This window comes from Primulina tabacum, chromosome 9 (assembly GCF_025594145.1).
Source record: "Primulina tabacum isolate GXHZ01 chromosome 9, ASM2559414v2, whole genome shotgun sequence".
Lineage (NCBI taxonomy): Eukaryota > Viridiplantae > Streptophyta > Magnoliopsida > Lamiales > Gesneriaceae > Primulina > Primulina tabacum.
This window is the reverse complement of record NC_134558.1, coordinates 1,785,038-1,801,918: the sequence shown is the minus strand read 5'-3', so window position 1 is coordinate 1,801,918 and position 16,881 is coordinate 1,785,038. Positions and strand designations below refer to the sequence as shown.

The 16,881-nt window shown below is 35.7% G+C and overlaps 3 protein-coding genes and 1 long non-coding RNA gene across 4 annotated transcripts; 3 read left to right on the top strand and 1 right to left on the bottom strand.

Moving 5' to 3' along the window:
• The first annotated feature begins 2,683 nt into the window (after window positions 1-2,683).
• LOC142556574 (FCS-Like Zinc finger 8-like) lies at window positions 2,684-4,707 on the top strand. The gene is made up of 3 exons (XM_075668037.1): window positions 2,684-3,142; window positions 3,250-4,064; window positions 4,436-4,707. Exon 2 carries the CDS (start codon window positions 3,295-3,297, stop codon window positions 4,054-4,056), a length of 762 nt encoding a protein of 253 aa, XP_075524152.1. The 5' UTR covers window positions 2,684-3,142; window positions 3,250-3,294; the 3' UTR covers window positions 4,057-4,064; window positions 4,436-4,707.
• A 173-nt stretch (window positions 4,708-4,880) lies between these two features.
• LOC142556575 (uncharacterized) lies at window positions 4,881-7,320 on the bottom strand. The gene is made up of 3 exons (XR_012822653.1): window positions 7,162-7,320; window positions 5,195-7,055; window positions 4,881-5,110 (listed from the first exon to the last, which is right to left on the bottom strand). It is a non-coding gene; the product is annotated as an uncharacterized LOC142556575 (long non-coding RNA).
• A 1,815-nt stretch (window positions 7,321-9,135) lies between these two features.
• On the top strand, window positions 9,136-9,744 carry LOC142556411 (uncharacterized). Its single transcript, XM_075667871.1, has one exon. It carries the CDS (start codon window positions 9,136-9,138, stop codon window positions 9,742-9,744), a length of 609 nt encoding a protein of 202 aa, XP_075523986.1.
• Window positions 9,745-13,884: 4,140 nt separating this feature from the next.
• Window positions 13,885-14,776, top strand: LOC142556463 (uncharacterized). The gene has a single exon (XM_075667927.1). It carries the CDS (start codon window positions 14,113-14,115, stop codon window positions 14,602-14,604), a length of 492 nt encoding a protein of 163 aa, XP_075524042.1. The 5' UTR covers window positions 13,885-14,112; the 3' UTR covers window positions 14,605-14,776.
• The last annotated feature ends 2,105 nt before the right edge of the window (window positions 14,777-16,881 follow it).

Genomic DNA, 16,881 nt, shown 5'->3' with positions numbered 1-16,881 from the left:
GGTGCTACTGGAGCTGGAGCAGAGCTGTGCTCGAGTACTGGCTATTGGGTGTAGCTATAATCATAGTTAAGGATTTTAAACAAGTAATAGCGATGCGTTCACTTGATCTGTAGGATTGGATCCTAGATCAGTGCCTCTAGGGCTACTTTCATAAAGGTACAAAAGAAGTATCCGAGAAATCCTAGTTAAGCATGCATACTCTGTGTGTTGAATTTAGCATGCATTTTCTTGTTGAGCCTATGTACTTGAGATAACATGTCGGTGAGTTATGCTCAACTCTCTTCCTTTTGTGGAAGGTTGGACCCCATTAGTCGCCTCGACGACTACGTTGGTCATGTCACCATTGTCACAGATTATGGTGTGGGAACCACCTCCTGGTGCGATGGCACAAAGTGCTATATACCATGGCGCTACTTGACTCAGCAGAGTTTGACTTATCTTGATCCTTAGTGTCCCGTACACTTGTATACATGCACAACGCAGAATCGTATACTCATATTGTCGATATTGCGTTTTATCGCTCATTTTCTTGGTTTTATTTGAACAGCTCATTCCAGGGGCAGAACATAGTCCGATGGACCCTGTCGGAAGCGGACGTTGAGCTAGTAAGTAGGAGTTGCTATGCCCGGAGTGACTTTCTTTGCTCATGTTGCATCTAGGCTTTCGATATGGTTATACAACATTTGGTATTTACATGCATGCATTATTCGATGGGGTTGTATAATAATTAAGTTTACAAGTTCCGATGTTAACTCTGTATGTTTTAATCAAGTTAATTGCATGCTATTAAATTATGACCAGTAGGTGATTCGGGGCGAGTCGCTACACACATAATATCGAACGAAAATCCAATCAAGATTATGGTAAACCCGAGAATAACATAAAGGCTCGGAGGAGATCGAAATCAAAATTACAATCTTATTGAATGCATTATCATCTTCAATTTAAAGGTTATAGTAACTGCTTATCAACTTCTTTTCATCTCATATATATATTTCTTTCTTTCTTACTCAATTTTTTACTCCTATAGTTTTAATTTATTGTGTTACACATTCATCACGTATGTCACGATCGTTAGTTTAATTTAAAAATCTATACCCTTTAAAAAACTTTCTACACACAAAAAAAAAAAAAAATTCGATGGTTCACTCTTGTTATGCTAGAATAATTTTTTTTCAAAAAAATTTCAATCTTTTATTTATTTATTGTATGGCCACTCAGAATTTGAGTAAAAAATGAGCGTAGAGAAACTTTATCAGATTGTATAAATATTTTTCTATGTGGAATTTGCAAAATACAAACATAATTTTCGATTAAAAACTATTCGAAAGCCTTGATGAGAATAAATTTGTAAACCGATCTTTTCTATTAAATAATGTACGTATTATATTCATATAAATTCTTGTGAAAAGCCATTGATCGGAACTTTAATGAATTGAGATCCTCAAATGTCAAACATCTTACTAAGCCATCCAATATTATATATTTAATTAATATTATGTAACGTCCAAATTACATAAAGGGCTCCGTTGAAAGTGTAAGGATATAATATATAATATCACGTATGATTGATTGAAGATTAAAAAATAAAAATAAAAATAATGCAAATACAATCCTATAAAAAAACAAAAACAAAAACTCGGGTGAAACGGTTTTACGGGTCGTATTTTGTGAGACGGATCTCTTATTTGGGTTATACATGAAAAAGTATTACTTTTTGTGCTAAGAATATTACTTTTTATTGTGAATATCTGTAGGGTTGATCAATCTCACAGATAAAGATTCGTGAGACCGTCTCACAAGAGACCTGTTAAAAAAAAAAAAAAAACTTATGCGTGCATTAAATAATCGACTACCCCATTAATCTAATTTTTCAAGTTATGTTTTATTTATTGTTTTAATGTATCAGAAACTGTTACTAATATTTATATATATATATATATATATATGTGTGTGTGCGCGCGTGTGTGTGTGATGATTGGCGCGTGGTTTTAGGTAAGCATCATTTTCTAGTCGTACATCACAAGAATTCATTCGCAATTAACCTTCAATACCTTTACATGGACGTTTATCTGCAAATAATTGATTTGTCATAATTGAAAATATCAGTCTTTGACTTAGCCTATGTTTTCATTTAGTATTGCACATACATTTTCGAATCATGTCTAATCTTAAAATTTGTTTCATCATTTAAAAAAGAAAATCCATTAAAAAAAAAGGCTTATTTAATGAATATATTATTAATTAATTATGTTTGGATTACTTAAAGCAGTACCGGTGACTATAATTCTATGAAAAAAAGTGTTGTAATATTAGAAAACAACCAATGAATTATAATGGTTTGATCAATTATTCACTGATAATCTTAATTGAGAGATTAAAGTTGCACATATATAATTATTCATATGCATGTGAATCAAGAAAATGACTTGCAAAATACTATTTTTTTTATTATTATTATTCTCAACAAAACAAATAATAGCCACTTGAAATAATTCTCCACATCCACTCAAAAAAAAAAACAGATTTTATATTATACCAAGGTAATTTGCAGATTGGATGGTTTAGATTAATTTAATTGATATGACGAAATTATTTGTTTATTAGACTAAAAAACTTTGATTTTGAATATTTTCATATTCTATATAAGATCCAAAAAAAAATTAATCTTGTAATATTTGGCAGTATAAGCCTTTAAAATGTTTCCATAAAAAATCCGTATTGGCTTCTTTTTCTCTCTTGTTGTTTTTGTTTTCAGATTGCTGAAACTCAGTAACAACAATGAACCTTAAAATCCTAAAATAGCATCTGTGTGCTGAATCTGATTGATCACCAAACCAAAGCAGAGCCGCTTGAATTTGTTCTCTCTTTCAATGATCTTATGACGAAGAATAAGTTAAGGTTATGTCAATCCAACCACATAATAGAGAAAAGGGAAACAGGATTGGCCCTTTCTTCCATTCATCTGTCACTGTTCTAAAAATGGAAGCTCATGAGATTTTAGCAAAGTTTGCTCGGCTTTTTGACAGATTTAATAATTAAGATATCCCAACTTCTTACAGAGAAAAAGTTGAAGTCTCTTCCATTTTTCATGTGCTTCTTCAGGAATCAGTGATGAAATGAATAAAGTCACAGATTCCAGGTTTGCTGCTGATCTTTATCTGTAAAAAAGTTAATTTTTTTCCTTTAATTTTTTATCCAGTATTGGTGATTCGTGAACTATATTATATATCTTGGAATATTTTACAGTTAAATTACGGAATCTTGGGGTTGATTGGTTGATTGATTTTGCTCATGCTGAGGAACAGATCAAGAATTGTGACATCCAAACAAGCTTTGATGGCTGAGCAAAACTCACTCCCTTCTACTGATACCAAAAAACAAACACCATCTTACTTGGGTTCTCCTAGATTTTTCAATGGGCTTTTGTCAAAAATCATTTCGGATTCAGAAAATATTGTAGACAGTCCAAGATCGGTTCTTGACCCCCAGAAGTCACCCGATTTTGTTCGTACAATTTTGTCAGAAAAAAACTTGTCAAGTACCCTATCCTCGTTACCTGAAATCATCAGCAATGGTTCAGGGATTATACTAGAGCCAAAAGCCTTTGGACTTGCCTTGATTGACTCGATAAACGAACAAAAAACTGATGAAAAAATCTCCAAACCAGTAACCAGAATGGTTTTATTAGCAAAGCCTGATGTTGAAATTCCCAGCACAAAGTCCCCGCCCGAATCACCTGATTCTCTCGGTGATTTCGGAATCAAGACTCGTGAGCCTATGGTGTTTAGCCCGTCTTCCAGCACCTCCGTGAGGAAATTTTCGAGGCAGCTTTCTTTGAAAGAAATGGAGATGTGTGAAGATTATACTCGTGTGATATCTCATGGACCTAACCCAAAAACAACTCATATATTCGATGATTGCATTGTGGAGAGCTGCTGTGGTAATGATCCTGAATTGTTTGATATCAAGAAAATGGAAAATGACTTCCAAAGCAGTGTTTTGGAATCTGAATCCCTGGATTTCTTGTCTGCTGAACAAGGCAAAGCTGATTGAACTAACAGGTTGGTGCCACCAAAAATTTATTGAATACTTGATTGCAGACGTGAGGAATAGCGGCCAAAGGTGAAATTGCTCAAATCATATGGAATTTATTTATAATTTTTTTGAAATTTCAAATTGATATTTCGGAATAGTTGATGACACGGGACAAGACACGTTCTTCAAATGATATGTTGCTACAATCCTTGCATCTCGGGAATGCTGTTTTTCATGCTTGCTCCTTGTGCTTGCAAGGATACGTGTTGCGTTAAAAGTTTTAGCGCGCTGAATTTTATGAAAAATTTGGTTTCCATCCCCGAACATCAGTTTCTTCGCTTCAATATTTGAGACATTGAGATAGCTGTTCACTAACGGAGAAAATAAATTTCATCAGGGGAGAGGAAGCTTTTGTAGCCGTGAAAGCAGTTGTCAAGAAGGAATGAAGAATCCACATGTTTCATAAATATAAAGCTTCGACATTTTCTATGCTTCTCTTTGTTTCTTCACGAGACACTGAGCATCTTCAAAAGGAATCGATATCTACACAAAGAACTTCATCCAATGGCTCCACAAATGATTGATCAATGCCACTATCACTTTGCAGCAAAGATAAATCTTGTATCTAGCATACATTTTGCTTCTGGAAATGCATAATCTGGTTCCATACGTACGAGAGCTACAATGCACCAATGTGAACTCATTTCTCGATTTTTAGCTGTTTTAGTGAAAGTTTGGTTGTTTCTTTACGATATGTGGTATAAAGAAACAGATAATAATAGGCGAGATGATGCATCTACAGTCATAAACCGTAGCTGTAGTATCAAATTGGACAAGAAAAATAAAAGCTGGGAAATGAAGGTTCGATTTTGAAACATGCGTTATAAAAATTGTAATCCAATACGGACATAATCAAACTGCATATCTAGATAATAGATAGATATCATCTTCAGATACAAAGACTGGATACAAGACACAACTGAAAAACCAGAACACATAAATATGGCCACAAAGATAAGTAATAGGATAGCTACTGGCACAGTTCTTCAGCCCATTCTCTGATCAGAATAAACTGGCAAAAACAAGGAAACAAGGTGTTAGCCCATACATGTAACACATGGAGAAAAAAATATTGTAAAATTGTTGAAACAATTACCTGTGCACCACTGAGTATGATCAACATTTCTCGATGACGTATGGAATCAGGATGAAAAAGATCTGATGTACCTCATTCTCAACAAATATAAATACGCGAACACGTTTGGGAATTTGGATCAAGACTTAGCTAATGCTACAAGCACAAATATTAACTTGTCCTACTTTCCTCACCTTTTTTCTTTAAAAAAACCAGAAAAGATAGTGAGGGGGAGAAGACATCCTTGCATAACAAAGATACAGAGCTACACAAGGTAAGGATCTAATCTCACAGAAAACAGAAACAGAAGAGAAGGATATAGAAACAAGACAGAAAACCTATTGACCCCAGAATTTGGATGAAGGTAAACATCAAAAGATACTTATGTGAGATGAAACTAAAAAACAGGGCCTAGGTTACAGGTAAGAAGGCCTTAAATGAAATCATGGTTATACACTATATGCAAGCAGAAGGAAAGACATTAATGCGATCTAAAAAGAAGGGGAATAACCATGGACAATCCTGAGAGAAAGTCACACTGGATCTCAAAGTCACACTGGAAAGTTCAACTGTCGCCATCCAACAACATTCAGTCTCCTCCAACTTGTACATATACTCGGTTGAAAAGAAAATATGCAACTGAGTTCATTATATCCATCACATTCACTGTTCTACCCCAGCTTGTCAAATATCTAAAATCCTGCCCTCAACTTAAAAGATATTGTCTCTCCCATATCAATGTCTGACCAACCAAACCACATTTGATGTCAAACCAACATCAACCTCCAGAGATTTCTAGAACCAGCTGACCAACCCCAACCATCACTTGCTCTTGCATAGCCACAACCATCACTAAGTAGAAATCTCAAAACGCCAGAACTAACAAGTTAATCTTGTCTACGGGCTTTATTTTTAAAACATAAACACTAAAAGGAGGAAAATTTATTTATTTACAAAAGCACAGACTGTCCCAGATACTTCTTCATTCATCAGAGATATCAAGATTAAGCATGCGACGAAGTGTCGATGTCGCAGAATCCGAAGGTTCACACAGATCGCTTGGGGAGGGTCTTCGCTCCCTTGTCGGGGAAGCAGGTGCAGATTTTGCTATAGGGCGAAAATCAATCTTAGAGGCTGAGGAAGGTAAGTCAAGGGAAACTGTTCTTTTGGGGCGTATGGAAAACTTAGGCATGGGTAAAGAACTTGGGGGAGGTGAATTGGAATATGCAGGCCCAGCCCAACGCTCGGAGAAACATAATTGATCTCCAAATGACCGGTCCTCATTTTCAAACTCAATCTTGATTGGAATTGGAATCGGAATCGAGCTGCTTTTTGCATGACTTTTGGAGTTGTTTTTTTGCTTATGAACAGATGAAGGTAGGGTTCTGGGCGAAAAAGAAGAAGAAAATGCCCTATTGATAACTGGAATCATTGAGAAAGATTCCAATGGCGTAGGACGTGACTTAGTTTCTGAATGGAATGTCCGGCAATTGATGCCACGAAAACCAGTACAAGGCGGAGATCCAAAGGACCCAAAGTTAGAAGCAGTATGACTACGGTCTCTACCATAATCCCGATGCTGATTTCTTTGATGAGAAACTACGAGAGTTTCCATTGAATTCAACTGTACACTGAATTTACTCTCCTGTCAAGTAATCTTAATAATAACTAAATCAAACTCACGGATCTAAACAAATCAGCAGCTCAGAACAATAAAACTTAGAACACATCAAGCAACCAGAATTTCAGATCATCTCCATAACCGCCAGAATTCAAGCAAATCAACACCTGTTTCATTAAACCCCACACATACGTCGAACATAAATGAATCCGAATTCACCACAACAACCGCAGCCCAACTATTTACTGTCTTCAGATCTAGCTACACAAACCGAAACAAAAAAAATTATTAAAAAAATAAAAAACACATCTCAACAACGCAAGGAAAAACAAAACACACAGTAGACAAAAGTATGAATGAATCTTACACAGATAAAATGGAAGAACTCGCCCGACTCCTCGACTGAATCGGAAAAATGGAGCCTATGGTTAGGTGAAAATTGAAATGAGCAGTGAGATATTTTCTCCCTCTAAGTATGTGCTTTGTTGGTACAAGTGAACGCGTAGGTTAAATGTGTACTTATTCTCGGGAAGCACATAAATCTCCGGATCTCAAATGCTTTCTCGGGTGTGTTTAATTTTCCTTTCGGGTACGGGCTCCACGTTAGCAAATTTTTTTATTTTATATCTCATTCGTTACGTTTCGATGCGCTATGTGCATTCCGTATCGAGTAATCTCCGAATTTATATTAATAATGTTATTTATAATATAATATAGTGTAAAATATGTTTTTTTGTCATTTATCTTTTATTTTGTGATTTTGATCTGATATATTGTTAAAATTAATTGAAAATAAAATTTATGTGAGATGGTCTCATTGGTCGTAGTTTGTGAGACGGATATCTTATTTGGGTCATTCATGAAAAAATATTACTTTTTATTATGAACATTGGTAGGGTTGACACATCTCACAGGTAAAGATTCGTGAGATCGTCTCACAAGATACCTACTCCAATTAATTTTAATAATGTGTTTATCATTTTATGACAATATTGGTATTTTTTTCAAGAAATACTTGTGTTATGCTGGACACGTAATTATCATATTTGCATCAAGTCAAAAAATATAAAACTTATAATAAAAAACCACAAAAATAGTGGATTAAATCAGAAATTTACAATATCAAATTATAAGAAAAATAGATATAAACTAATAAAATTTAATAATACAATTTATGATTGGAAGTGACAATTCAATCTGGATTGTCCTCCATTGACCCAAAAGCTAAAGAAAAGAGGATATTTTTGGAGAGAATTTCATAATAAAAATAAAATAATTTTGTTTTTGAATTAACTGATTTGATTTCTGAAGCATTCCTCTCGAGATTTCATTGAGATGGAATTGCGGGAGAGTCAGCTAAGGTAGATCCATCTAGAGATCAAAAAAAAGAGAGAATTTCGATGCACACTGCCTGACAGCCAGAGATGACGCTGCAGTGATAATCCATCTAGAGATAAATGATATGTGCATCTCCATGATTGTACTAAGTTAAGAGACGTGTCGGAAATTTGAATCAAATTTAGAGTTTGAATAAAAATTATATCTCATGAAGGTGGGAGTGTCTTTTGGCTCTCCACATTCTTGAGTTGGTTGTGGCTCATTATTGTGAAAGTGTCTTTTGACTTTCCACATTCCTGAGTTAATTGAAAATTTTAGCTCTTCATATTCTTGAGTTAATGTGAAGATTAATTGAGTTAATTAATCTTGCATGACTCTTGGTGTGCATTTTCGGGCTTATAAATAATGTGTTCATTTCCTCATTTCAAATATATGAAAATCTTATCTCTTTCAAGTATTTTCTTGCATTTCATATTGTTAGCTTTTCATTTGGCATCCGTTAAATTTCGGTGAAAAAGTAAAGGTACGTTTCAGTTCGTCGTAGTAGTGTCTCGTGCTAATTCCCTGCTAGTTGTTCCATTGTATCATGGGAAACAGATGTCCAAGACGATCCTCAAAGCACATACAGGAAGGGACGAATCTGTTTTAAGGACATTGTACTTCGTACAGGCCTCAGTTTGGTTTACTTTAAGCTTTGCTCTACTGTGTTTTTTTTACCATTTAGTTTATTTGGTTTTTACAAAAGTTACTGTACTTTATCATTCGATATATCACGCAACAAACTTAAAACAGATTACTCATTACGTGGTTTGTTTCAGATATGGCTATTGAAACAAACGTGTTGAGTGAAACTGGTTCTGTTGTCCCTCATGCCACTGTGATGCCTCAATTTGCCCCACGTGCTGTTGTTGTTGCTGTGTCGGCTACTCACGGCGAAAAACCTGAGAAGTTCACTGGTGTTGACTTCAAAAGGTAGCAGCAGAAGATGTTGTTATACTTGACGATGCTGAACCTGGCCAAATTTCTGTTTGAGGATGCACCTAAACTTATAGAGGGTGAGGGAGATGTTGAATCTGTTAGTTCGGTGGAGGTATGGAACCATTCTGATTTCTTATGTCAAAACTATGTACTAAAGGGATTGGTCGATTCGCTCAACAACGTGTTTTGCGAAAAGAAAACGGCTAAAGAGTTATGGGAATCTCTTGATAGAAAGTACAAAACTGAGGATGCTGGGGCCAAGAAGTTTCTTGTTGGCCACTTTCTGGACTTTAAAATGGTGGATTCAAAGTCGGTTATTAACCAAGTTCAAGAACTCCAAATGATTCTTCACGAGATTCACGGTGAGGGGATGACTTTGAGCGAATCATTCCAAGTGACTGCTATTGTTGAGAAGCTACCACCAGCTTGGAAAGATTTCAAAAATTATTTGAAGCACAAGCGCAAGGAGATGAATATTGAAGAGCTCATTTTTCGACTTCGCATCGAGGAAGACATCAAGAGTTCGGAAAGAAGATTGTTTTATCTTGTTGCAACTAAAACAAATGTTGTCGAGCATGGTCAAAGCTCGAAAAAGAGAACATTTTCCACCTCCAACAAAAAGTTGAACATGTGACCCAAGGGAGGCATTTCGAAGAAAAAGTTTTCTGGAAAATGCTACAATTGTGATGGTATGGGTCACAAGGTCTCTGAATGTAAGAAGCCGAAGAGAAACCGAGAGGCAAATGTGGTAGAGAACATTTATCAGGAGGTTTCGAACATTAATCTCTGTGATGTAATATCAGGAGTTAATCTGGTGGGTTCAAACCCAAGGGAGCTGTTGATCGACACTGGTGCCACTCGCCATGTTTGCTCGGACAAGGAGATGTTTGCTACTCTTGAAGAATTTGAGAATGGAGAAAAGCTATTCATGAGAAATTCCGCTACTTCTGAAATCAAGGGTCAGTGGAAAGTTGTTCTAAAGTTGACATCTGGAAAAGAACTGACTCTGAACAATGTGTTGTATGTACCTCACATCCGCAAGAACTTGGTGTCCGGATCGCTTCTTAACAAGCATGGTTTCCGCATTGTCTTTGAGTTAGATAAGGTTGTTTTGTCGAAAAGTGAAATGTTTGTTGGCAAAGTTTATGTTTGTAATGGTTTATTCAAACTCAAATTAATGGCTATTAAACATGTGATTAATAAAGTTAATGGTTTTGCTTATTTGCTTGAGTCTTCTTGTTTGTGGCATAGTAGAATTGGACACGTTAATTATGATACAATTTGTAGAATAATTAAATTTTAAAATGAATCAGCTTCTCCCGGGCATCATTTTCAATTAGGGGCACAAAGTGACACCCCCTCTCGAACTTTCTGAAAAAATCTGCGACGCTACTGTCTCCCTGTCGCAGCGCCATGAACTCCCTAGTCAGTCTGGATCGTACTTCCTCAGTGAAGTACTTGGAGTAGAAAACTTCTTAAAACCATCCCAAGTCAGTGTTTTCAAGTTCACTTACACTGATGCACTCTTCCACCAAAGTCTGGCGTCTCCTGTCAGAAGAAAAGTGGCACACCTGACCCTATCTGACTTTTTCAGCTCCATAAAAGCAAAGATTACCTCGATGTACTTAATCCATCCTTCTGCTATCATCGGGTCTGTAGTCCCCGAGAACTCCTTCGGATCCATCCTCTTAAACCTCTCGTAGACTGCCTCTGGTCTGGGCCTCGTCCCTGTGTCTACTGCAGTCTGGTTCTCCGCAAACTGTACGAAGAACTGAGTCAGTCATGCAAGCATATGAGCCTGCATATCTGGGGTGGACGATGATGAGTGACCCTCTCCCCATCCTGAGCTTCTCTGTCCTCCTCCCTTGCTCCACGGACAACGATACGTCTAAGAGGCATACTATTACAAAATTTCCCCAAATGTAAACTCAATATGCATGAACATCATATCAATATCATAAGATGCATGTAATTTGGACTTAAAACATGTACTCGCTGAAATAATGACTTGATGCATATTATATGAAATAATTTAAAACCTTAAAACTTACAGACTTGAGGTGTGACTTCGTGAGCTTCTCGCAACTGACAGTAGGCATAACCTTTTACAAGAACATCGCTCTGATACCAACTATAACGTACCGTACTTTTAAACTATTTTAAAATTTACGAAAAATAAAATTTTCTTAAAGAAGTAGTAATCATTCAAATTGCAATAAAAATTATCTGTTCGTCTAAAATATTTGCAATAAAACAACCACAACCAAAGTTTGCAAAAGCACTTGTTTAAACATCGTAAACCATATCATGAAATCAGAGCATTTGAAACAAGCATAAAGTTCTTAAAAACATAGGTGGTCCTCGGGTTTAGCCTCCTGCGCAGATCGAGCCGGCTCATTGGTCCCCATCCCTCGTCTCCTCATACTCGTCCTCACCTGCATCGATCAACTCCAGTGAGTCTAAAGACTCAACATGTATAAACTGGAGATAAAAAATAATACGTAATAAAACCACATACAAATAAAATTAGAACGTACATACATAAACTTGAACGTACTAACATAACATAGACGTGCCATCATCACAAAACTTTTCATAAACATACTTGCATCATACATACTTGAACATGCATAACATCATCATTTTGCGTAGAGATATATTTCAAAGCAAGTGACCCATACATAAATACGCCTGATCAGACTAAACAACAGTACTGGGCTGGCAGGAAAAATCCACTACCACAAACATGAGATCCTCGGTCATGCTTTACCAGGTGGATTGGTCCCTGATCATGCTTTACCGCTTCCCAGTCTTGATCTAAACCCTGTCATGCTTTACCGGGGTGGAGAGGTCCTCGGCCACGTTCACCGACTTCCAAACCCGTTCATAATTGGTCACAAGACATTTAGGATATCTCAAAAATAAAATATTTTCTCATTTTGCACGTCGAACATACTTACATGGCGTTGAGGGATTTGTTAGATCTCGCTTGGGGCCACTGATGCACATACTAACATGAGTTCAAGCACTTATCTTTCATACCTAGACGTATTAATCATGCTCACACCCAAAAATGACAAATTTCTTATGACGTTCTAAATCTCTTGGGACTCGACCCCGTTTAATCATCGTACTAAACCATGACATCGAACCCCAAAATAATCCCTATATTTTCCCAAACATGGAAGACACGTACCCCATGTACACATCCGGTTCTGGGTCCGTGTAGCCTCGGCAAACTTAACCTACGGAATTAACAAAGGCACGGACCTCGTGTCAGGGTCCGGCTCCGGATCCATGTAGACTCTGGAATTTCACACTCTGAAAGAAACAAGGGCACGGACCCCGTGACAAGGTCCGGCTCCGGGTCCGTGTAGACTCTGAAAATGGTAAATCAACGAAAATCACTACACTTGTGGCTTAATCCTCCTAACTCAATTATATGGACCATGAAACAACACATCGAGACTCATTCTAGGACACTATGGCACTGACTCGACTCCATAAAAACGTCCCAAACACCCCCCACAGAAACGACGCACCACTGAATAAAACTCATAAACTCAAATTTTTGACACCAAATGCTTCTTACGACTTCTAGTGCACCCAAGGACTATCGACACGAAACGAAGCATCAAAACTCATCCCAACATCATACCCCATATACTAACTCCCTACTCACCTCTAATAAAATCCCTTAATTTAAAATAAAATGCACACTTGCTAAACTTTAAAAGTTTTAAAATCCTGAAATCACTAAATAAATAATTTAGGCTTTAAAATGCTAATGACTAAATAAATCATTTAAAATGCCCCAATCTTAATTACTACATTTTAAAATCGCCACAAATCGTCGCCGGTCTCTTTTTCTTGATCCCGTATCGAATAAACGCCTGAAACATGAAACTTGAGAAAACTTTTTAACGTGCATCATATAAACATAAATAATTTAAAATAATGAAAATAAATAAATCATGCATCGCTAAAAATCGTTTTAACATTAATTAAATAATTTAACAAATAAATAAATGCATGAGTTTTATGTGTACTGATTTTGGGCTCTACACTTTTTATATAATAGTGGTGACTCGGAACCGCTTTTAGCGGTTGGTAAGCCAATGATATTATATATTGAATATATACAAATAAAAATAAATAAATAGTAAAATAGATATTATTATTTTTGAAATTATTACCTTTTTCTTGTGTTTTGAAACTTGAAAAAATACGGAGAACTTTATAGTTTCGTGCTGATAACGTTTTAAAAATAAAAATTTACGATAAAATAAAATTTCAAACTCACAAAATATATTAAACTACACATTTTATAAAAATTTCTTCATTCAATTATATATCTTCTTCACAAATTGAGAGACCAATTTATATAATCTCTTTGAAAATAATCCAAAAATAATTACATCATTACATATATTATCACACACTAATTTTCAATATTTTTAATTCTTATTTTCAAGATTTATATATAATTTGATATGATAATATATTATGAAAATTATAAAAGCGAGGCCCGTCACTTTCATATCTACAAATTGGCATCAATAAACGGATAATAATTGCTCATTAAAAAAATATAATCCATATGGTTAAACAATAAACAAATATAATAATAATATATTATTATTATAAGTTAAGATCATCGTGAATTTAAATATTTAAAAATTCATATAAATACGAAGATTTGAATTTAGAACAAATTTTTTATATATAAAGTAAATATATATTATTTTTTTAATAATAACAACACTAAAAATTGCGCATGCATCAATCAACGAAATCCACCAGATAATCACTCTGTTCTTCCCCTTCTCGTAAAAATTCCATCTTTGCATTTAATTTTTAATGGGTTTCCATTATCCAGTTCAGATTTTGATCGGCCTATTATAAAAACTTAATCTTTGATTCAAAATTTCGATTGCGCTTCCATTTTCAATTCATTGCTGTCCGGGCATCCGGTTTCTCAATTAATTTGGAATTTTTAAGGATGAAGGTTCACCCAGTTCCTCGGCAGCGGAACGTCACTCTCCGTTATGACGTCGCTTCCTTGCTTGCTCAGGCGAACATCCGCCGGCAGAAGAAGCTGTGGCGTTTGCCTCACATCTTCGAGAAGGTTCTGGAGCTCCCCTTCCACGCAGACGCCGATGTTTCAATCGAAGAAACCCCCGAATCCCTCAGATTCTCCGCCGTGACCGACGATATCTCCGGCCACGTGAGGGCGGATGCTATCGAGATCTATCCTGGGGTCACAAAGGTTCTTATCAGGGGAAACGGCGCTGTGGACTTTCCGGGCACGGAGTTCGAGCTCGATTTGTGGAGGTTTCGGCTGCCGGAGTCGACGAGACCAGAGCTCGCTTCCGCCGGATACCACGACGGAGAGCTGGTGGTTACGGTGCCGAAAGGGGCGGCAGCGGAGGAGAAAGATGGTGGGGATATTGGAGTTGGAAGGCTGGTTCTTGAACAGTATATTCGATATTAACTTCGGTAGGATTTGAGACCGGGCTTGTAGTTCAATGGTCTCGTCTTGTCGGATTAGTCGGTTTCTCGTGTTCGATCTCCTCTCCTCGCGTGAGTTGTAATAAAAAAAAATTCCGTAGGATTTAATCTGCTTGATTGTGCAGAACTACAAAATCATATGATTTGTGTCTGAATTGTTATGATGATCCATTGTTTCTTTCACAGATTTTGAATTAATTATTGAAGCTTCTTAGTAGAATTATATTAATCGATTCAAAGAGTCAACATTTGAGACAAGTGGTTTAAATTTCTCGGTGAGAGAACAACATGGTTCCGCTGTCAAAAACATTTGTTGGGTAATAGGATTGTTACAATTGTATCGTGAACATGAAGGATTGTCCCAAACTTAAGGCTTCGTCACTATTGTATTCATTCAGAAGTATGAGCACATCGATCTTTACGTATTGTTTTTATTTATATTTTCGTATATCGATCTTTACGTATTATGTTTATGTGTATGTCCTTCGAATCTAGTTCAGTATTATGTTAATATTTCTAACAATTGTTATCAGAACGGTTTTGTCTCCGCCTTGATATTTTTGAGATTTTTAAATTAGACAAAAATATAAAATTATATGGATGTAATTTATATTTGTATCAGGAATTTTTACATGATTTTAAAAAGTAATAATAAGCCTCATATTAAGATCTATTCGAAAATCAACAAAATTGGACAAAAAATCCTAGCTGCGAATTTTTCAAATTGGCCACCATGGATCTCAACTCCGACAATTGAGGAAACTGTCCAAAAGCCTCGACCATTGGCTAAACAAGTGCTGAATACCACTGAAATATAGATTGAATACTTAAAATAAACAGAACTGATAACTGAAATAAACATGAGAATTTTTCTGGATGTTCGTAGACTTCAAATGCTTCTACGTCACCCTTTCTATTACGATGATATGATTTCACTAAAAAACTTTGATATATTACAACAAATTGTAATAACCCACTTCAGTTGGTTTTACACATTGTCAAACTGAAACTCTTAGTATAACACTTCTTACACAGTTTGTAAAACTGAAATATGCTCTAATTCGTAGCATGAATGCTACTGATAAATACAATGAGTGTAGATCTTGAATATGCGATAGGAAATCTTGAGAATATGCTCGTAAAGTGTATCGCAATTGATTGGTCTGATTGCTTCGTATATTTGTTTGTTTTTCTTCGCCAACCTTTTGTAACTGATTCGATCAGCTATATATAGTCTTCGAACTCCACGGTTATATTGAATGCATTTAATGTCCATTTAATGATAAATATCCGTTGATTCGTAATGTAGTAGCTTTATCTGACAATAGTACGAAGTTTTTCATACTGTTCTGTTCTGAAACAACTGTTTTGCTTTGGTACGATCTGTCAGACTGTTCTGCTGATGTTTTAACTGATGTCGAGGGCAATTAATTAGAAGTCAATTGATATTGATCAGCCAATCAGTTCAGCTAGACATTATCAGTTGTAACTGATCTCCTATCAGTTACGACAATTTCAGTTGATAAGGTTTTTCAGTTCATCTTAAGCGAAGTCTTCGGTTGCATCTATTCAATCAGTTAAATTCTTCAGTTCCTTTATGATTAATTTGTCAAACTCTGAAACATATAGTATTCCAACAATTTTTTCTTTTTCGGTGTTTGACATAACTTAGATTTCTTGAACTCATGATAGAAAAACTGATTGTAGATAAAATAATGTACAAATTCGTACATCTTTAGCAATGACAATTTTTATTGATTTGAAAGAGGTAAGTACAGATTCGTACAAACATTTAAAATAAAAATTAAGCCTCCAGACTAATAAACTGATTTAGGGCACTCAGAAATTATTTTTTGACTTCTTCTCAGCTAGTCTTTTATCAGTTGATTTGTCTGGTTCAGTTCTCTTTTTGCTGCTTGTTCCTGGTGTCTTCTGTTCTTCTCTTTTTTTGTCAACACCCACCACTCTTGTGAAGAGGAGGAATGCTGAACTCACTTGAGCAAACACTTAAGCTAGATGTTTTTTTTATTGTGTCAATCTTCGTAAATAGACTATTATAAACAAAATCAATGCGATTGCTGAGTTGGTCTTGTGAAGAAAACAGAATAGGGATTATAACCAATTCTCTTTTAAAGTTTTCAACCGAATAAAAAAGAACCGTCCCATCCTCGATCAATTTCTTCAAGTCCTTCATGTATGTTCCTTTAAGGATTCCAGAATTAAGGAATGCAGTAGCTGAGTAGATTTTATTTGATTGATA

What these genes read in the sequence shown, in the direction of transcription:
- LOC142556574 (XM_075668037.1), top strand. Translation starts at nt 3,295, where the DNA reads ATGCTGAGGAACAGATCAAGAATTGTGACATCCAAACAAGCTTTGATG.
- LOC142556411 (XM_075667871.1), top strand. Translation starts at nt 9,136, where the DNA reads ATGCTGAACCTGGCCAAATTTCTGTTTGAGGATGCACCTAAACTTATA.
- LOC142556463 (XM_075667927.1), top strand. Translation starts at nt 14,113, where the DNA reads ATGAAGGTTCACCCAGTTCCTCGGCAGCGGAACGTCACTCTCCGTTAT.